At 40.7% G+C, this 21,716-nt stretch overlaps 1 protein-coding gene across 3 annotated transcripts in view; it reads right to left on the bottom strand.

Moving 5' to 3' along the window:
- Nucleotides 1–2,182: 2,182 nt before the first annotated feature.
- Nucleotides 2,183–21,716, bottom strand: part of PDE4B (phosphodiesterase 4B, cAMP-specific) — a 536,151-nt gene continuing 516,617 nt past the window's right edge. For 2 of the 3 annotated variants that reach the window (XM_005868031.2, XM_005868032.2), the window contains 9 exons: nt 20,220–20,313; nt 14,134–14,312; nt 12,125–12,223; nt 11,814–11,978; nt 9,994–10,093; nt 8,601–8,755; nt 8,362–8,484; nt 7,470–7,652; nt 2,183–4,496 (listed from right to left, as the gene is read on the bottom strand). In XM_005868031.2, the coding sequence (XP_005868093.1) occupies nt 4,131–4,496; nt 7,470–7,652; nt 8,362–8,484; nt 8,601–8,755; nt 9,994–10,093; nt 11,814–11,978; nt 12,125–12,223; nt 14,134–14,312; nt 20,220–20,313 (1,464 nt within the window). In that variant the 3' untranslated portion in view covers nt 2,183–4,130. Of the gene's footprint in view, nt 4,497–7,469; nt 7,653–8,361; nt 8,485–8,600; nt 8,756–9,993; nt 10,094–11,813; nt 11,979–12,124; nt 12,224–14,133; nt 14,313–20,219; nt 20,314–20,884; nt 21,379–21,716 lie in introns of those variants that run through there. The other variant, XM_014541065.1, reaches the window with a different exon arrangement.

The raw sequence follows: 21,716 nt of genomic DNA, 5'->3' as shown, positions 1-21,716 counted from the left end.
GAGTCTATAAATCAGCCTTAGGCTCCTATGTATTTTGTTAAGTATCACCCTTAGGCCTGGCAAAAATGCCATAGTAATTTCTGCTTCTGCAGTCACTCCCTGCCATTGGAAACACTGGCATGCCATCACAGGTACAAGATGGTTACACTTACGGCCTATGTTCTGGAACCAGGCGATTAACTAACTTCCTTTTAGACTAATCTTCGATGTGGTTTTCCTGAGAACATAATTAGGATTTAGTATTCTGGAAAGCAAGTGGTGAGGAACAATAGCAGTTTGCACATCCCTGGAGTGTAGAGCTCTATCTTATTCATCTCTGATCCCTGCTCTCATTCCTGTATCTGCACTAGGGCCTGGCCATGGTGGGTGCATAATGTCTGCATACAGTTGCTGTGAAAGAAAGCTGCTATGGTGTGAATGTTTGAGTCACCCCAAAATTCATATGTTGAAATCCTAACCCCCAGAGATAATGTTAGGAGGTGGGACCTATGGGAGGTGCTGAAGTCATGAGGGTGGAACCCTAATGAATGGGATTAATGTTCTTACAAAAGAGACCCCAGAGAGACCTTAGTCCCTTCTGCCATGTGAGGACACAGTGAGAAGTCACCGGCTATGAACTAGGAAGTGGGCCTTCATCAGAATGTGAATATGTTGATGCCTTAAGCTCACACTTCCTGGCCTCTATACTTGTGAGAAATAAATTTCTTTGATTTTAAGCTACCCAGTCTGTGGTATTTTGTTACAACAGCCCAAATGGACTAAAACAAAAGCCTTAGCTACAAGGACATTTCTCTCTTCTGAAAGTGCTTCTCTACTCACAATTACACATTAGAATTGCCTTGGGAGAATTTTAAAAATTGAGTATTCGGGGCTCCACCCACCCAACACCAGTTCAAACAAATCTGAAGTGAAGATGGGGCCCAAATATCCCTATTTTTAAAAATAGTGATTTCCCAGGTGATTCTCATTTTGCAGCCAGGGTTAAGAATCACTTCTCTGTAGAAACAGGCATGCAAACATTTATGCTTACTTACAGCTGTAGACATTTTCAAAGCTATTCACTTTAGTCACTTAATCAGCAGAAGCTCAGAGGTGGTGGGGTGCAATCAGAAACCAGGGCTGGTGGTGAAGTGCTATAAACATCAGCTCTGCAACCAGCAGGCAAGCTGGTTCTGCAACTTTGGCTCCTCCCCAGTTGTCTTAATACAGAAATGCTGTCATTTCAGCTTATTGAGTGACTTCTAGAGAAAACCCTCTTACTGGTTCATAAACCACTACCCTGTGGTTAAAATATCATGGGCCATCCACTGATTCTTATGTGCAACCTTACACACGCATGCACACACACACACACACACACACACACACACTTCTCAGGATAAATTTTTTTAAAGCTGACTTTAACAGAGCATTTAAGTATTTTGTTTATGAGATTTATACAGTTCTTTACAGAAAAAAAAAGCTTAGCCCTGTGATTGATAGGAGGCTCCAGGGATCATCCAGAAAACTGTCGACCAGCGCTCTCTGGGCTGTGCTTAAAGAGGTCTCTGCACCTCAGTTCTTCATCTGTCCAATGGGACCATCTGAGTACATTAGGAGAATGTGCTGTGATTCTATGATTCACTTTTCTAGAGGACCCAGCCAAGCTGGAGATTTCCTTTATTGATCTAGTAGATTAAACTCTTTTTTGTTGTTGTTGTTAATTCTTACCTGAGGATATTTTCCCCACTGATTTTTAGAAAAATTGGGAGGGAGGTGTCAAGGGAGGGAGGAAGAGAGAGAGAGAAACATTGATATGAGAGAGGCACATTGATTGGTTGCCTCCCACATGTGCCCTGACCAGGGCTGAGAATCAAACCTGGAACCCTTTGGTGCACAGGCTGATGCTCTAACCACTTAGCAACACAGACCAGGGCTACACTCTTCAGATTCATAAAGTAGGTTTGTTTTCCTTCACCAGCTCCCTTCTTGCACCATTGAGCTGGGGGGACAGTTGCTAAAAAAATAGGTAATGTTCCAATCTAGGGGACTTTCTGGACACAGATTCTGAAACTTCAGCTTTGGTGTTGGCCAGGCAAAGTGGTTGGTTTTCTCTGTGGGGTGTGGTAGGAGAAACGAGAAAAAAGATCTGCTTTTGATATGTCAGACGAACTAACCCGAAATAATTGGGCCTACAGTCTCATCTAGTCATGCTTTTGTTTATTCACCTCATAGAAAAGTTTCTTAAGAATGCATGTGAACACAATATATAATAATAATAGTACTATAACATACATTGTGAGAAACTTTTGAAAATAATAAAATGTCCACCTGAAATAATGCAGTGTTCATAGACATACAAACCCATTGGTCATGCACAGTTGTGCCATTTCTTTAACTATGAGTCACAATGCTGAACTGAAAGCATGAAATATATTTTACAAACGGAGACTGAAGCCAGTAAGAGGCCTACACAAGTGTTATCAGAAGCTTCACATTTGCATAATTTACTACATCAGTTCACATTTTATTATGAAATTCACATTTTTTATTGTTTTCTTTTTGTCATTAATTGGAACACGGCATTCCTGCAGACGGGCAGGCAGGAGGCTTTCTTTCCGAAGTCAGTAGTTTGGGAACACTCGGAAGGACCCTCTGTGCGCAAACGTAGTGTTGCCTTTTAAACCGAAGCCACAGGGGCAGTAGGGCCCAGTTATAACCCAACTCATGCGTACACAGATTCGGAGAGGACGTGGGTGAAAACCACATCCTGTTGCCCCCTACCCCTATCAAACTATACAAAAGTAAAAGCTCAGTATAAACCATTTAGTATCGAATGTGAGAATCTTGTTTCCAAAACGGGTTGGTACAGGGGCTGCGGAGTATTAGCAACTCAGACAGGGAAAGGGCAGACCCTCGGGGTAGAAGCCCACCGGTGTCCCCACTGGCGAGCGCCGGGGCCGTATGTCTCTCTTAGCGATGAACAGGTTATATAATACACAATACAAAACGTTACAAGTAAAGTTGCAACTCTTAGGCAGAGTTTTCTACACAAATGTAACACCACCGTTGGCAGGCAATGTTAGAGATATAAATTAATAACTTACAAAACATTACATTATGTACATTCGGTAATAAATACATGGTTATAACCAGAAATTGGGGGGTGTTAGCGCAGAAGGCAGTGCAGAGAGATGGCAGCATTGAATCGAAAATGGCATAATTGGGCGTGAGAGTGAAGAGAGGAAGGAGGGGACCGGACGGGGCTGTGTGATTCCCGGTGGCACAGGGATTCAGGACACAACTGGACACACTGCCTTTGCACGCTGAATTTTACACAGACTGTTACTGTGAACAACACAACTACCTCTTCCTATCCCTTAGTTTGTTCAACTTTATCCAGTTGACAGCAAAAATGTAAAACTCCAGAGGAGAAAAAATACTGTTCAGAGCGGGCAACCAGAGATATGTTATAAGGGCAACCGTGGAGTTGGAAGGGACAGCAGGGGAAGGAAGTAGAATGTGGTTAGAAGCGTATCCTTTCTAATTGTAAAAGTAACTGTAGTGAAGTGAGAGATATTGCCCAAGAAGGAAGGAAGACATTTTTCTTTTCTTTTCTATTTTTTTTCCGAGAAAGAGTCAAAAAAGTTTGTATCAACTTTGAATGCTTATCTGTGTAGAAGTTGATACTACACTCTAGGTATTCAACAGGCATTTTGAAAGACATGAAAATGTTTTACAAAAAAGGCACACAGGTTGGCAGACAGAGGGACAGGTGAGCAGATTTATAAATGAACATATTAGTCAGTTCAGTCACTAGAGGGGAAAGATTCCCGAAATTTAGTGCAGAAAAATCTCTCAGTTTTGTGTCTTCTATGTTCAAGCCATTGAGTTGTGATCTGAACTTGGCCTCCAGTACCACATAAAGCATCAGCTCTCCACCCAGCTTGCAGGCAAGGCAAGTCAACCGTGGAATTTCCTGAGCTGCTATTTGCTTCACGGTCTTGTACTCTGGCTCCAAACTCAAGTAACTGGAAAAGCCACATGGCCCATGTCCTGTGCAGGCCTCGGCCCCCATGGTGGGCTGGCCCTACCATACAGCTGGCATGCTTGTCAAGGGTGGAATGTTCGCCTCCACACAGAGAGGGAGATTATGTGTCGACCGGGGACTTGTCCTCTGCGGCGTTGTCTACATCAGTCTCTCCCAGTGAATCCCTGCTTTCTGGGTCGATCACACAAAGCGTCTTTGTGCTGCTGAAATAGCTGTGGCCCTCTCCCTCTTTCTCAGGTCCTTCCGAATCCTCCTCTTCCAGGGTCAGTTCAAACTGAAACTTCTCCATCAGCCCCTGGCAGTCTCTGTTCTGCTCATCCAGCGGTGGGGAGGGACTCTGGGGTATCATGCTCTGATACCAGTTCCTGTTATCTTCTAATGTGTCCAGAATGTCCTGCGCATCAGGCTGTACCAGATCTGCCCAGGTCTCCCACAGGGGATGGACAATGTAGTCAATGAAACCAACCTGGAGGAAAAGAAGGTCACACACCTGTTACTGTGATTGGCCCTTGAAAACCAAACGAGCTGTGCTGGTTTGCATGCAAAGATAACAACAACCCAAGACAGATCCATAATAGTAACTTAGGCACCGCCCAGTCATTATCTGAACACATCCCGTGATAGTGTGCCCTGCACTCTATGCAACAAACAAGTTATCGCTCTTAATCCCGCAAAGTATTGGTTTGGCCTATTTTCAAAGGAGGAAACTAAGACTCCTGGAGATTAAATATCTTGACGGAGGTCACAGAGCCAGTAAGGACTGAAGCTGGCACGCGGTCCCAGCTTTGTCTGATTTCAAAGCCTGTGTTCGTCTCACGTCTCACTATAATTGACGACTTTTCCTTTTCCGTGCGCCAGATAAGAAGTCTGGCTGTAACCCTGGCTGGGAATGACTTGGTCACTACTTGGACTCTGTGAGTCATCTCTGAAGAAGGAAGCCCCAGGACTAATGAGTTCTGACTCAACATTCTTTCCCTGATAACTTGAAAATAAGCCGCTGTTCCAAAACAAAGGGGAGCCAGCCCCTGCCTACTCTGAAACGTCTCAAGTTCTGTGACATGCTTTTGGTTTGTAGATGAGTTTGGTAAAACATCTGAAAATACTTCAAGCCCCTAAACCAGCTAAGGTCCCCTCGGTGGACACATCTGTAATTGTAGGGCCCACAGTCATTTTCATCAGGAGAAAGAAGGGAAAATAAAAACAATTAGGCAGTTCCTGTGCTGGTGTTCCTGTGAATAAATATGAGGCGTGTGGCTCTGCTATGGTTTACATAGGGGCTATGCATCCTGCTTGAGCGGGCTCTGTGGCCTTCTGCTGACCTCGTCATTGTGGGACAAACAGGAAACCCTGGGGGTGGGGGCAAGCTGAGGGAAAGAATAGGCAGCAGTTGAATGAGAGAATGGAATTCCCCTGTCATGGTCTGGGGAGCTGGAGAGATGCAGGTTTGGGATTCAGGGGGTGATGAGCAAGGGCATTTTATATGCACCCCTGGGACAATATGTAGCTACCTTTCCACACTACTGGAAACTTCCCTTAATTATCATTCTAGTTTTTGGCCAGTCATTTAATAAAGCAAAGTTGTACCATATCAAAGAATCTTACTCATATGTGAATCTTTTACATCTATCTATCTATCTATTATCTATGATCTATCTATCTATCTATCTATCTATCTATCTATCTATCATCTTTTCTCTGGTGCTTTCTTAGCTTTAACAAACAGAATTCACAGGAAAAACAGGGCATCTCTAAGCTGCATTGGTTTTAAGAACTAACTAAACTGTAGATGATTCAGGTATTTCTCTTGCTTCCACCCACTCCTTTTTCCTCCCCTTTTCTTCTCTATGTGTGTTTAATGGACTTTAGACACTATTTTCAAGGTGTTTTCCAGGAATGTGAAAAAAACAAGCTCAAGGCAACGGAGAAAACTGAATCAGCTGAACACAATGCGGTCATTTCCTTTCTTCATTTGTGTTGCTTCTGCTAAATGCCCAGCATTTTTTGAAAGGGAGCCTCCCATTGCTTATTTCCTAGGTCTTGTTCACATTTGAGCTCTACAAATCCTAAGAGCACCAAATAAAGGGCTTTATTGCCAGGCTACTCAGACAAAGGTCACCAGAGCACACATGTGGGAAACACAGGATCGGACCATGATGTCATGGCACCGGTGAGATATGGCCATGGTGAGGGAGCATGAATGGCTTTGAGAGGGGGCGGCTGAGTTACTAAAGAGTTGGCGAAATAGACCAAGAGGACAACTCTTCACCTGATACACTGGGGAGATACATGTTGTGTCTATCTCCCAACACTGTGTGGAGGTTCAAATAGGATAATGTGTGGGAAAATGTGTGAAAAACTGCACAGACAGGATATAAATATTTTTTAAAAACTACTGTTGTTAATAAAAGAGCCTTATTCCATTTAAGTAATTAATGTAATTAATGTGGTTCTAATTAAGGCTTTTGGGTGTTTAAATTGTCCCTAAATTAATGTTGTTGTGCATTTTTATAGCATATTAGACTGTTAGGACACTTTCACAGATTTTAAATGCATTTGACTGTCTTTTTTTAAAAGAAGCAACAGTATAATAACTGCAAAGTTACTAGACAAATATTACAAGCATATGTAAATTTGGGGAGTAGGTAGTGAGGAAAGAGGATAAATATGAACAAAAAATACTCCGAATGCTTTTGTGATAAAGACCTTGGACAACCTATAGACTCATTCTCAGTCATGCCCACCTGGCTCAGGCCATTTGTGGTCCTGAGAAGAGTAACAATTTAGCAGGTTCTAAAGCCTTTGTGGGGATATTGACACGTTCTGGTGCAGCTAGAATCTGGGAACTTTCTGAGCCCCCTGCCTCTACTGCACTGTCCAAATCCTCAGCCCACAGCGAATCTCTAGCTTTGGACACAATCAGAAGATGTCAGCATGTTCTCAGAGTGTAGATGTAACCTTGGAAGGGGTCACAGGACGGAGCTGGGACCATGAGGTAGAAGAGATTTGTAGGAGTGAGATTCACTAGCTTTGGTGATGGTGGCAGTGAGCTTGATTATGGAGAGACAGAAAAAATGGGGTGCAGGGAACAAGAGTAGGGATACTGGGTAAAGACAGAGCGAGGAGAAATCTGGGTGGATGAGCTGGAGGAGGCCTATAGCCTTCGGTTCAATCAGCTGGATTTGCTAAGATCATAGACAACCATCTAAACTGTTTGAGGCTACACAGTTCAAACTTTGATGGCTTCTGATGATTGCTTTATCTCCACTCAGTGTAATGGAGAAGGCAAATGAGTCCTGAGTATAATGGAACTAAATGGGTGGTTGCTTCCTTATCATTTCATATAAATATATATTCTATTAAAAGGAAAGAACTAAATAGAACCCTCCAATTCTACAATCAGCAGAGCTTACAAAAACTTTGAAAACCTTATATTAAATACCTGGGATTTTTCCACAGAAGCTGTGTGCTTATCACACATTGGGCTAATCTCCATTCCCCTCTCCCGCTCTTTGTCTCCCTGCTGGAAAAATTCCTCCATGATGCGGTCTGTCCATTGTCGATACAATTCCAAGGACTTGGTGGGGTTGCTCAGGTCTGCACAGTGTACCATGTTCCGAAGGACCTGAAATCATCAAGTTTTGGAAATCTCATAAAATTAGGTGTAAATACTACTAGAACATCGCATCCCTCTTGTGTTAGTACATTTGGTACCAAACCTAAGAACATTTTAGTTGCATTATAATTATGGTGTGTGCACCAAAAAAGCAGAATTACAAGGGTGCTGGCCAGAATTGGTTAAAATGGGAGTCCCAAACGGGAAAATGTGTGTCTTCTTAAATTGATGGTCATTGAATTTAAAAACTGGAAAGGACATTAGAGGTCAGATACTGCCACCATTTCCTTTCCTCAGTTTGGAAAAAATGCAAAGAATTACTCAAAGTAGATATCTTCATATTTTCCACTTGTGGAAAGAGACCAGCTGATGGCAATTTGTATAACGAAAACAGACTTAACAAACTGCAAGTCAATAGGATTTATATCCAAACATCAGCTTTGGGGACCAGCAGTCACGTACACCCTGTTACAAATAGATCTTGCCACTTATTTTTAGAACTAAGCAATTCAATAAATAGGGCTATGATTTTCCTTGTAAATTAGAGAATAAGCTGCAATGTTTTTCTTTGTTATTTCTTAGCTTGCTTAGTTTGTCCTTAAAATAAACCTATAGCTGTAGTCATAACTGAGGACATGCAACTAATTTAAGTTTGTTTTCATTTTTTATTGTTGTTTGGTTTGGCTTTGTGTTCAATCAGAGGCTTTTTCTCAAATACCTGTATACGATCCGTATAGTTGTCCAGCAGAAGCACACCTGAGCTTGTCACTTTCTTTGTTTCTACCATTGTCTTCAGGTCGGCCAGCAGGCTCATATGTTTGGACATATCAGTTGCTAACACCTTGGGTAAAAAGATAATGAAAATACTCAGTGAGCTCAGTGTATGAGAGAAAATGAGATTTTTTCCTCCTGTGACAGTAGAAGGCAGTGAGAAACATGGAGAGGCTGAAGTCTTACCATGTCGATAACCATCTTCCGGAGTGTCTGCCGTTGCTTCTTGGTGAGATTCTGAAAGATGTCACAGTGCTCTTCTTGCAGCAGTTTGAAACCCACGGCCAGATGATGGTTTTCCAACACAGATTCGTCATTATACATCAAAGCAAGTTCTGAATCTAGTAAACAGGAAAAAATGATGACTTACTAAAAAGTTGTACAATTCAAAGGTCAGCATTACCTCACTATGAAATCAGATCTACCTCTATTCAAATAGTTTTAAGAACCAAGATCTGCATGCCCATTTCCTCTTAAAGAAACAGTCTCCCTCTACAAAGGAATGTAGTCAGTTTCTAAGCAAAAATACTTCCGGAAGTTATTAGTGCATAAGCTTTATCTTTGATTAGAATTCCTGATATTTCAAAATCCTTTTTCTCCTTCTCCAGTTTATAAAGAATTTGACATTAGGTAAAAGCATTCCCAAGCTGCTAAATCCTATTTTTATCTCAGATTGTAATTTCCTTTATGTGTTCACACATTTTGTGCTTTGGAAAAGGATGAACTGAAAATGTCACTAAACTTTATCAAATGTATTAGGATTTTCAAACTATATTCACTTTTTATATGCTTGCCAGCTCTGTTAATTGTGAGTTATGGATTTTCAAAGAAGAGAATGGTGTGACTGTAAAATTTCAATTTATCCAAATAATGTAGCTTTTCGGAGCTTTCTATGTATGGTAACAAAACATTAATACTTTTTTAGAACAATCCTGATGCTAAATTTTCTGCTATCTGGCTCTATACACCAGAGACTGCGATATCTGGAAATGGAAACTATAGCTTCCAGCCCACCTTTCACACAAAAGATTCAGACATCTTTCACTAGGCAGAGCTCTGGTCTGCAACTCAAACTCATGAAGTCACATTTTCTCTTACTCAAGAATAATAGCCAAGGGATGGTGCTATGTCACTAACTGCAATTTCTGTTTGGGGGTTCCCATGCTCCGATCTAACATTTGGGCCTGCTTCCCCAGTAGCGAGGGACTCTCATGGGCCACATGCTCTGTGTGAGAGCCCTGCATAACACTAAAAATCATTATCACATTATTCCCAAGCCTTCCCTTGTGCTTACTGAACAATTCCACATCTGTTACTCTTTCCTCGCATATCGTATTTTCCAAACACTGAGTACTTTTTATGGCTCCCCTCTGACCCCTTGCAAGTTCTCCATGCAGCTCAAAAATGATGTTGCCAAACTGGACACAGTATCCAGGAAAGGTCTGACCAGTTTGAGTGGAATGGAAGGATTACCTCATTATTACTCTTATTATTATCCATTACAAAAACATTAGGAGGGAAAAAATTAAGCAGTGACTCATAGGATGATCCTGAACGACTGTCCTAGTGATGAACTCACTTGTGTTGATGAGAAACTGGTTGGAGACTCCAGGATGGTCCACGTCATGGATAGCAGCTGCAAAAATGGCGGCTAGGATTTCCAAATCGGTGAAGACGGCCTGCAGAGCAAAACGAACACATTTCACTCCATGTCCCATTTGCCTATCCTGCGATTCTGTTTCATGTTAAAGTATCCCACTTCATTCTTGTTGGGAGAAGGATGGTGTGTTGATTTTTATAATGTCTCATATACTAATTTAACTAAATGTGGATTCTATCCATCCTCACAAGGTCTCATGTGAAAGGAATGACGGCCGGAGCCCATGCCCTCATCAGGCCTACGGGCTGCGGCTTGGGAAGGCACTGGCCCAGTGCCTATGGAGAGTGATCAGCTGGTACCTGATGCTTGTTTCCTGGCTAAGTGGTGTGGCAGAATGGTGCTTATATAACACAAGCGCATGCAAGTCAAAGAAGCAAATCAGACTGTGCTCTGAGATATAACAAACTTCATATGTTTTCAGGCTGCCTAACTTAGAGAACAAAGGCCAAATTCCAGACTCATAAGACTGGCAGTAAATGATTTCTGAAGGCTAAATTTGTAGTGTGATCAGAAGGTTTCATATATTCCTTCATCCATTCATTTAGTACCTATGCACTAAAGGCCTACAATGTACAAGCTTTGAGAACATTTCTACAAAGCCTCCTCTGCCCCCACTGGTACACAATGATTTAAACCTAGTATTTAGGTATATATTCCTTCTGGCTAAAATGCCTTTCTCCTGCTGAAATGTCTTTCCTTGTCCTCTGTGATTACTTAAATCTTCTGACCCTTCAAATGCCAGCTCAGTTTCCACCTCTCCCATGAAGACCAATCTAATTACTCTAGGGCACACTGAACTCTCCCTTCTCTACAGCGGTGGCACTCATGGACAATTTCTGGTCTCACAATGGGTACCCTATCAGCAATAGTGGACAGTTGATAAACAGTGTTGGTCTAATCTGATACTTGTACGGAACATGTCCTCCAGGGAAACAGAACAACCTTAGCACCATTTCACTTTCCCAAGTCTTCCTGGATTTATTTCCTCAGAAAATATGGAACCCAAGCAACAGAGCTGTGGTCTGTTTAATCTTTCTTCACCTTCTAAACTGAATCTGCAAAGGTGGCGTTGGCTAAAGGTTGGCCAGTCCCTTACTGCAGGGAGCCTACTCATTTTGGAAGCACCTGGTCATCACTGCCATATGTCAAGAAAGAACATGGTCTGCTGGGCGCATTGCTGCTAATGTCAGTACATACAAATGCATTAATCTGTTAGGGGAGGAGTCACAGTCACCTTTCAGCAAGATATCTAGCAATTCTCAGTTCCAGATTTTCAGCTACTTTTTCTTCAGCCCATAGAATCAGTTTTATGAATTCTTAGGAGAATACAAATTCCTAGGGATGCTTATTCCTAACAGGAACTATATATAAAATTTTATATTATGCTTCTGTGCTATCCCTCACAATGCTTGGGATGGTGTGCACAGCTGGAATCAGTACATGCATAGTGAAGTTATACTATATACCAGTCACTGAACTAGACACATATTAGATACAAGAGATACAATAAAAAGTAAAGTGTCCTGTTAATTGCTTGATAATTAAACAATTTTTCAACTGTAAGAGATGTAAAGGGAAGGCTACTCTGATATTGGTAACTCAATTGATAGATGGGACACATAATCAAGAACCAGTTCAAGAATATGCAATCATCTAATTACATTATTTCTGCCAATATATTACGTTGTGTGGCACTTTCTAAAGAGGATGGGCAGGTATAAGAGATCATAATTACTCACATCTAATGCTGGTGTTGAAAGGAGAACATGGGTTGACTGGGCTACATCAGCAGCATGTAGGCTGTTATGATATGCCACGTCAGAATGGTAATGGTCTTCTAAAGTCATCATGTAGGTTACAAATGTATCCGAGGAGATTTTGAATGTCTTCAGGAGGTCTCTTTCCTATATTGTAAAATGAGTTAGAAAATAAATAAGTGGATGTCCAAAAATGAAAAAAAAAAGCTAAATCAGAAAAGTAAACTGGGATAGAATAATAACCATAGTCATCCAATGGAATAACCAACATTCATTCCTTCCTGTGTACTCACCTGGAATATGGCATACATGATGCACGTTAGGGGCCTATTGTGTGAATATCCAGCCACATTGAAGATGTTAAGGCCCCATTTGTTCAGGTCTTCCAGCTCCTGTAAGAAAAATTAGAGGAATTTAGGAATAAGGACAGGGTTTTTGTTGTTGTTGTTTGTTTGTTTTTTTTTGTTTTATTTTAAGCATAACTCATTGTTTTTATTTACTTTTTGGACAATGGCTGTTGGTCTTTCGAGGGTCTCTTGTGAGTCTTCCAGTTGCATGAAAAAGTTAAAATGGAATGGCCTAGGACAGTGGTCAGCAAACTGCGGCTCAGCAAACCGCGGCTCGCGAGCCACATGCGGCTCTTTGGCCCCTTGAGTGTGGCTCTTCCACAAAACACCGGCTCTTCCACAAAATACCGACTTCTGCGCATGGGCCATGAAGTTTCAATCGGATTGTACGTGCGCGCCTGCACGTGGTATTTTGTGGGAGAGCCACACTCAAGGGGCCAAAGAGCCTCATGTGGCTCGCGAGCCGCGGTTTGCCACCCACTGGCCTTGGAGATTGGGTATCCTCTTCATTCTAGTTCCAAGTTTCTATATATTGCATTTATAAATTTAGTTGCTGCAAGTGAATAGAGCTAGAAAATCACCTTAGGGCTATGCCTCTGTTCTTCAGTTATTCTCACTAAGGGCCAGGTCAGAAAGACTCAGCTGCTAGAATGTGCATAAATCAACTCTAATTTAATGAAGAATGCCAGCTCCGTATTATAGCCAACAGTTCCTAGGCCACAGATAAATCTGAAAGAAACATCATTTAGTCCTGTATTGTGGGATTATTCTAAGATTATCTGATTAAAGGAACAGTTTATTCCATTTTTAATTATTGTCTGGGGCGAGGGTTCTAGGCTCTCCCTAGACAGGCTTGGCCCAATGTATAACAGACCTTAGTCCAATGAATATTATAGCCAACAGTTCCTAGGCCACAGATAAATCTGGAAGAAACATCATTTAGTCCTGTATTATCTTATCCTAAGATTATCTGATTAATGGAACAGTTTATTCCTTTTTTAATTATTGTCTGGGGCGAGGGTTCCAGGCTCTCCCTAGACAGGCTTGGCCCAATGTGTAACAGACCTTAATCCAATGATACCTTTCAGAAGGCCTCACCGAATGTCCTTTTGCTCACAGTAAGCTCTTTCCCTTTTCACAAGGCTCGGAGGACCTCAGCATTCTACCTTACACAGCCTCCTAACTCATGTATAAACTGTTTCTGTGCCTTCCTCCACTACTGGGGTTTGGGTTCAAGAATCAGTGCTGTTAATTTCTCTCATTTCCTCGCTAACTCTGCCAACCAGATCAGATTTTCCCATTGTTCTTTGGCATACAGTCCTCAAAATGTTCTCTGGAAAATTCAATCCTGCCCACTGGCCTCCCTGTGGATTCTTTTAGTGAACTTTCAGTAGGGTTCTCATTCATGAGGAACTATCCATTTACAAATCCTATTTAAGGTTGTGGTTTTTTTTTAATAAAGGCCCTCTGATATAGAAAAAGAGTATTTAATTAGGTGCTCATCAGTGGACAAGGAGGACATACCGGCTTCCTTATCATACAATTTAATAATCAATTTCTCTCATTTCCTCACTAGCTCTGCCAACCAGATCAGATTTTCCCATTGTTCTTTGGCATACAGTCCTCAAAATGTTCTCTGGAAAATTCAATCCTGCCCACTGGCCTCCCTGTGGATTCTTTTAGTGAACTTTCAGTAGGATTCTCATTCATGAGGAACTATCCACTTACAAATCCTATTTAAGGTTGTTTTTTTTTTTTTTTTTTTAATAAAGGCCCTCTGATATAGAAAAAGAGTCTTTAATTAGGTGCTCATCAGTGGACAAGGAGGCCATACCGGCTTCCTTATCATACAATTTAATAATAAAGCAAAGGAGAACACTACTATTTCCTAGCAGGTAGTTTTAAGCTGCTGTGAAGCAGACAGCTACATGCACACACCCCCAGCACATACCCACCTTGGCTAGATGATCTTCATTTTCTGTGTTGACTCCAAAGCGTGAGATGCTTGTATTGTTTAAGCTTGAACTATGCATCAGTTTCTTCACTCCGCTTATCTGTGTCATGAGCTGCTGCTTTTTCTTTTTCTCTCTGTCCTTCTGGGTGGGAGATGGAATCTCCACATCATTCTGCTTGTCTGCAACAAAAGGATACGTTTTTCAGACTGTGAGTGTCATTGAGAACCACATCCCAATCAGTTGTTTTTGTAATATACAAAACAATTCCTCAGCATCTTATAAAGAACTGCCATGCATTATCTCACTTGATCTTCAGCACAATCTTGTGAAGTAGATGGGAAAAATATTTTGCTCCATTTTATTCCTGGGAGAACTGAGGCCCAGAGGAGCTAAATAAGTTGCCTAAGAAGTGGCAGAGGTAAAACTCAATCCCAGCTCTTCTGTTTGCAGTCTAGTTTAGGAGAATTACACTTGTACATTTGTAAGGTGGGGCATCAATATTTATACGTGATTTTTAAGTTAATAACTTATATGTTTGTATAATAGAAAAGTTTCATGCAGCCAAGACCAGGTTACTAAAAACAGGCTTTATGTTCTGCTCATTTTATTATATGTGTATTAATTTTTAATTTAAAAGATCCATATAACTTTAGCTGGATATAATTTATAATTCTAGTTTAGATAAGCAGAATGTATGTTAGAGAAATAAATAATTACTTCAAATAATTACTTTAAAACCTTGGTTTATTACCATTTGAGGATTAGAGGAAGACTATAATTTCAGTTTTACTTTATGCCTTTGGTCTATTAATTTTATTAAAATAATAATAAACACTGACTATCATTTGTAACAGGCATTACATTGATTAAAATATTTATGCTTATTTAAAATTTATGATCATCTCATTTAATCTTTTAAAAAATTCTGCTACAACAAGGTAATAGTAGAGCTAGAATTACTGAAAAATCATGTCTACCTGCTTGTAGAAGCACTTTTCTCTATAGTATGTTATTAAAAATATCAGCAATCAAATATTTCACTTCACTTCACAGGGAGATGTATCTTGAGTACTTCTGAAAAATGCATTGACTCTTTCAGGCCATAGGGATGCCTGGAAGTGCACTGAGCAATAATTTATTAAATAGCTTAACAGCTATTTCATTGAACTAAATGATACCCGTGACTGAAAGAGTTAACGCAGCTTTCAAAAGTTCCTGCATTTATCTCTGCTTTTTACAGTGAAAATAAGTACAAATACAATTTCTCCATTTGAAAATGACATGTTTCCAGTTGGCATGCTGGGATCTAGACTGTTTGCTTTCAATTCTCACAGATGATAGCATAGTCACATGTTCTCCCCAGAGACCTCTGCCTGCTCATGGGGCCCTGGGGACAACTCATCAAAGCAACGCAAGCACAGGAAGACAGAAGCAGCTGTCATGTACACCTCAGCACCCGGCTGTAGGGCTGGAGCAGGGGTGTTCTCTCTCCCCAGCAGCAGTAACATCTCTAGGTGCCCACGAGCTCCTAGACGCATCAGCCTTACTATGACTTTTGGTTGTGGAGGAATTTTACTGGTCATTTCTATGGGTTTAGGGCTTTCCAACCTGGTTTAGCATCAGAAGCATTCAGGAAACTTTCAAAAAATACAGATTTATGAGCCCCACCCAGTCTTCCCGAACCAGTGCTTTTGAAAAGCTTCCCAAGTGACTGTGATGGTCAGAGCCAAGTTTGGGAACCAATAATAATACCACATTCTGACTTTTCAGATGAAGTCAGCAACTTGCCCAAACTCAAAGGGTGATTTATTCAACAGATATTTATTTTGCAATTACTGTGTTCCAGATACAGTGATTTAATAGCACAGAACCCAGGCCTTGAGGTTCCTGTAAAAAAATCTCTTTCTGGTCTCACAATCTCTGACGTTAAAAATGACAGATTATGTTATTTTTGAAATTACTTTTCTCCCTGTCACTTCATTCTTAATAATTACTACTTTTGCTAAAAGGCAAGGTCACAATAGCCCATGCCTCTCGCAACCACCATCCTTCACCATTCCTCATGTTTGGCTGTCGGATTCTCCCATGCCACCACAGATATAAAACCCTCCAGTGGGACTAGCAGCTTCCCCCCTTTGCTTAATTAAAGATTCCCAGCAGCAGTGAGTAACTGAGCTGAACCACCACTGTGTCTATGCAGAGAACATTACAATAAAGAAGAAAGCCATTATTCACACAGTGCCAACTGGGCATTCATGGGTGTTTCCCTAAGCAGGCATTGGAACAACTGATAGGTTTCCCTATTCTGAATTTCCTCTGTTATATGCTTTTCCCTATTCTGAATTTCCTCTGTTAAATGCTTAGCCAGCACAATGTAGAAATAACCTGAAACACAGACTCAAAGAATCACAATAAACATTTAGTGAATTTACACTTACAGAATGGTCAGATTACAGTGGGGAAATGGTGGACCCATATAAAACAAACAAACAAAAAAACGGATGCAAAAAATGTCAAAATTTGGCTGATAGCATAATTGGAGGTGCTTTTCTTGCTAGATCACAGCATTTGATTGTGCAAAGTTCCTAAGTTATTTTTCCTTGCACCTTGAAAATTCCGTGTTTTAGTTTTTGAGTAGTAAGAAGCTGATTTAAAAGGATAGCTTTTCACTGTTCGTAAAAATATTAACTAAATTGTAAGACCACATCTAAGTATCTTGCTTTATCTATGCTCCCTCCCTGTAGGTCCTGCTTTATTTCTTCTTATTCCAGCAACCCGGAGACCATATAAGAGCATTAAGAAGTGCCTGCAGTGGTAAATGGTCTCCTGACTACATTTTGAATCATCTGTTGATGGAAATAGAATACAAGTCACAGATCCCTGGAGTAAGGGATTCCCTCCCTCTGATGACCCATTTTAGCATTCAATGACTCTTACTGAAATATTGCTCTTCAAGTTTAACTTAAATTGCTAAGGCCTACTCAGTTTGCTCTCACTGAGATGGTATCTTTGCTCTAACAAGACCTTTTAAGATTACTGGAAACTATTAATAAACTTTTTTATTTTTAGGTCCAACAATCCTGATTTCTAAAGACTTTTCTCCAAAAAAATGAATATTACTTAAATACCCTTAAATGTGATTTTCTTCTATATGTTCTGAGTTCTGAATAGGCTTCTTTCCTAATTAAAGAAGTGATGGGACATTTAGGTCTAGGAGTCAAGAGAGTCAAGTTTTAGTTCCGACTCAGGAACATATTAGTCAAGTAATCTTGGTGGAATTACTTTGCTCTTCTAGGCCTCGGTTTTCTCTCCTGTAAAATGAGGGAACTGGATTACAAGGCCATTCAAGTTCTTGCAGATCTGACAGTTTGTGAAGAAGGCTTCACTCATGGTCCTCCAGGAGTGTGCACTAAGCTCACAAGATAGGCCTAAGGGCTCCTTGTCTGCATTTGCAGTTTGGAGACAAGCTTTGTTTGTTTGTTTGTTTGCTTGCTTTTTAAGATCGTCAAGTTGCAAATCTACAGTCTATTGCAGAAAATTCAGGTGGCCAGGTATGTTTAGCAAGATAAATGCCATTTATACCAGAGTCATAGAATTTAAGATCGTCAAGTTGCAAATCTACAGTCTATTGCAGAGAATTCAGGCGGCCAGGTATGTTTAGCAAGACAGATAAACGCCATTTATACCAGAGTCATAGAACGTTAAGAGTTGGAAGGGCTCTGGGGTGGCAGCTGTTCCAATGCTCCTATTTTACAGATGAGGCAACTGATGCATCCTATGTTTCTATGATATTTTCCCAAGAATATTTACCATTTTAATCTGTCTCTCTAGTCTGTTTGAATAGGTCTACCTCATGCATGCACACACACACGCCACCCTCCTCATGCTGAGTAACAACCTTCCTCAGCAACAGTCTGTTTGAATAGGTCTACCTCATGCATGCACACACGCACACACACACATACACACTCTCACACACACCACCCTCCTCATACTGAGTCTGTAACAACCTTCCTCAGCAATGTGTTCTCAAGAGATGTGCCTAAACAGCAAATGGAATGCTTGACAGAAAATTGACATTGGCTGCTCTTGAGATAGAAAGTGTTGAAATGGAGGACTCATCTTTATTTTCTCAGCAGCCTTCTCACTCGCTACCAGCCTTGGATGACAAGAAGACATTAATTAGCTTCTAAAATATGCTTGTTGTCCTTGGCAAGTGGGTAGTGAAAGAAATGACAGCGACGAGGACTGCTTAGGTGCAGTCTTGGATGATGAGGAGCTCGGGGACTTCATGCAGCTTTTCTCTAGTCATGAGCATCTCTTCTATGACAGAAGAGCCCTGATATTTTCATAGAAATGCAATGAGTATGAAATAAAAAATGAATTCCTGCATGTATTGATTTTATCCTTCTCTCCCACAGTCATTAACCTATACAATGTCCCTAAGACAGTTCCCAGCTTATGAAAAATAATTGGGTGTTGCACAGAATGGAGTACACCACAAATGGGCAGGGGAAGACACCTGGCTTCCAAGGAATAAAGGGGAGATGCTGGGGAAGAAAAGAATTAGTATATGATGCTTTCTGTTCCATTAGATTCTAGCTACCCCTTGGAGTTCAGATGTCTGAAATATTCTTCTCCTTTGTTGTTCTCTGACAAAGGCCTGACACAACTGCAGCTGGAGGAGACCGGCTACTGCAGATTCCCACACACTGGAAACAGCTGGAAGGGCACTTGCTAAACGTCAGGTGCCCATCGGCTACAGAGTAATTCCCTGAGCTTTGCACCAGGCTGCTCTAAGATTGATCTGCTGATAGCAGGAACTGCCCTGGTATTAGACAAATAGGATTGATTTTCTAAAATAAAAGCAGAAGAGGAATGTGTTTCCATAAGGCATCAAGGCAAATGCTCATTGATTTAATGGTGTGCAGAAAAGAAGGGAGGTGTGGTGCTCAGCTGTAAGAATGGGTCATTTCCCTGGAAAGTGGAGTTCTGGAAACAAGCATAATTCAGGGGTATCTGCAAGTCCACAGAATCAGAATCTAAATCAGCGGTTCTCAACCTGTGGGTCGCGACCCCTTTGGGGGTCGAACGACCCTTTCACAGGGGTCGCCCAAGACCATCAGAAAACACATATATAATTACATATTGTTTACAGTAGCAAAATTACAGTTATGAAGTAGCAACGAAAATAATTTTATGGTTGGGGGGGTCACCACAACATGAGGAACTGTATTAAAGGGTCGCGGCATTAGGAAGGTTGAGAACCACTGATCTAAATGCTACCCACTCACTTGGAAGTAGATTTGCAAATCCTACAGGCCTCATTAAAGAAAAATAGCCCAAATAAGTTCATTATACAATAGGATGGCTGTAAACATGAGATCAGAAATTCCTAGTAATCAAACAGGATGTTTGCAGTAATTAAGGAATCATTGATACAAACCTTTTTCGTGTCATGTGTTAAATACCAAAATACCAGCAATGTGACTACAGAGCATAATAGATAAAGCATCAGATTGGGAGGATAACAATGCTGCTTGCAGGTTTTTCATTTAACTTTAAGAAATACTTAGCAAAGCAATAGTCAAATTATTTCCAAAGCCTATCCTCTTGGGCCAAGTTGCCATAGTATTCGCCAAACACATTTCTTGCAAACCACCTAAGAGGAAACCTTTTGCTCAAAGCCCAGATAGTGGAAGAATTTAAGGAATACCACATCCTGGAGCCAATGGAGTTGTCCTGAGAGTTTGGGTGATTAACACCCTCACGCCTATCTCTTCAGAGGTCTTGGCAGAGATGGAAGCAGGTGGGTAGATAAGGGGTGATCTGAGGTCCATAAAAATATACTTAGCCCATCATAACTTCTGTCTTTGATGGATATTTTTATTCTTTTTCCTTTTTTTTTTTTTTTGCAATATCTTCCTGCTCAAATTTTCCCCTTAAAGGCTGTCCTTAGTTCTTATTTTAAATGGATTTGTTTTTCTCTGACTTTACTTCATTTAAATCTCACATAGGGGTGTTCATGCAGAGGTTAATACTGAAAAAATCCCAGTTATGAAAGAGGTTTCCAGTTAGCATCTTACCTAAGAAAGTATTTGAAATGTATTCAGACACCTGGTTCCCTGAGCGGCTCATTTCTGAGAGGTGTGTCAGCTCCCGGTTCAGCATCCTTTTGAACTGTGTATGAAGAACAAAAATGTATTAACCACCTAAAAACTAACAAATGGTCACTTTACATGTTTACAACTTTGCTGTTTAAGAGCCAAGAGTTTGGATAAGCAGATACCATGAGATAAATGATGCTGTTTCTACGAAATACAACACCCCTTTCATACTAAATTATTCCAAGGGCACCCTAGGAAAAAGAGGTTTTCTTAGATTTCTTAGAATTAACATTTTATTTCTTTTGAAGATGCAAACATAGGAAAAAATCTTAATAGAGGTCAAGATAATTTCACTTGAAAATGTAAGACTATTTTAAAACACATTTACTGAAAATCAACTCTAAAATACGAATTAATAACCTGCATAGTGGGAGGAGATTATATGTAAAAAGTTTAAGGGAAAACAAAAGGGGGTGGGGAAGCATCCTTTAAAAATAGTGTTGAGTAAAAAGACAGCCCAGTTTATTTTAATACAATGTCATATAACATGCCCTTATTTCAGAATTTTCTACTTCACAGTAAACATGCAGATATAAATGTTTCAAATTCTACAAAAGACACAGAACAGAATCAGATGGACCCACCTTGATGTAACCCCAAGATACAGATAACAAATAGTTTGCCTCAGGCATTTTGGAATGCTCTCCTTGCCACAATCCACAGATCCCTTTGAAAGAATTCACAGTTCTGAGAGAGCAATCAGGAAAGCCTTGCACATTTGGTGCTAAAATAATCAAAACTTATAAAAGACAAAGCCTCCAAAACTTAAGGCATTTCCTAATCCAAACAAAGCCCATCTTCGCACTCCATTCTCGCAAGAAGCCTGTGCCTCTAGCTTCTTTTCTGGCAGAGAGAGGAATGAAATCAGGAATTGCAGGAACAAGAGCCTGTCCGAGTGGATTCAGCTGGCTGGTGTGCAGTCCTTATAAATTATGAATAGTCCTAGTGGCCGAAGGGGTTTCCACCCTCGCTTAGTCCTGCTCAGCTGAACTCTGCAAGGAAGGAGCAATTCTTCTTTCCTGAGGGGTTGCCAGACTGGGAAACACAGCCATCTTTTTAAAAGGAGAAGATTAAAATGGAGGAAACCCCATGAATATTTAAGTAAATCTGAAGTCGTTACCCTCCCCCATTCAACTGGGTGTTCTTAACCCTCTCTCCTCTGCAGAGACCAACACTGCAGACAGCCTCTGCACAGAGCTCAGCCACTCTTAGGGTTTCACAGTGATGGTGATTAATTTACTTTCTGAGCATTTAAATAAAAAATAAAAGGGATTGAGACTATGGCTGTTTACAGACAAGGCTTTTGTTCTACAAAAATAATTTAAAAAAAACACTATTTTTTGGAGGAGTTTTTTGCTCACCAACAGTGTGCCAACACATTTAGCCTTCTTTTACAATGACACCTGGGAAAGAATT

The sequence above is a fragment of the Myotis brandtii genome, unplaced genomic scaffold (genome assembly GCF_000412655.1).
Source record: "Myotis brandtii unplaced genomic scaffold, ASM41265v1 scaffold26, whole genome shotgun sequence".
Taxonomy (NCBI): Eukaryota; Metazoa; Chordata; class Mammalia; order Chiroptera; family Vespertilionidae; genus Myotis; species Myotis brandtii.
The sequence above is the reverse complement of the archived record's forward strand: the minus strand, read 5'-3'. Positions and strand labels throughout refer to the sequence as shown.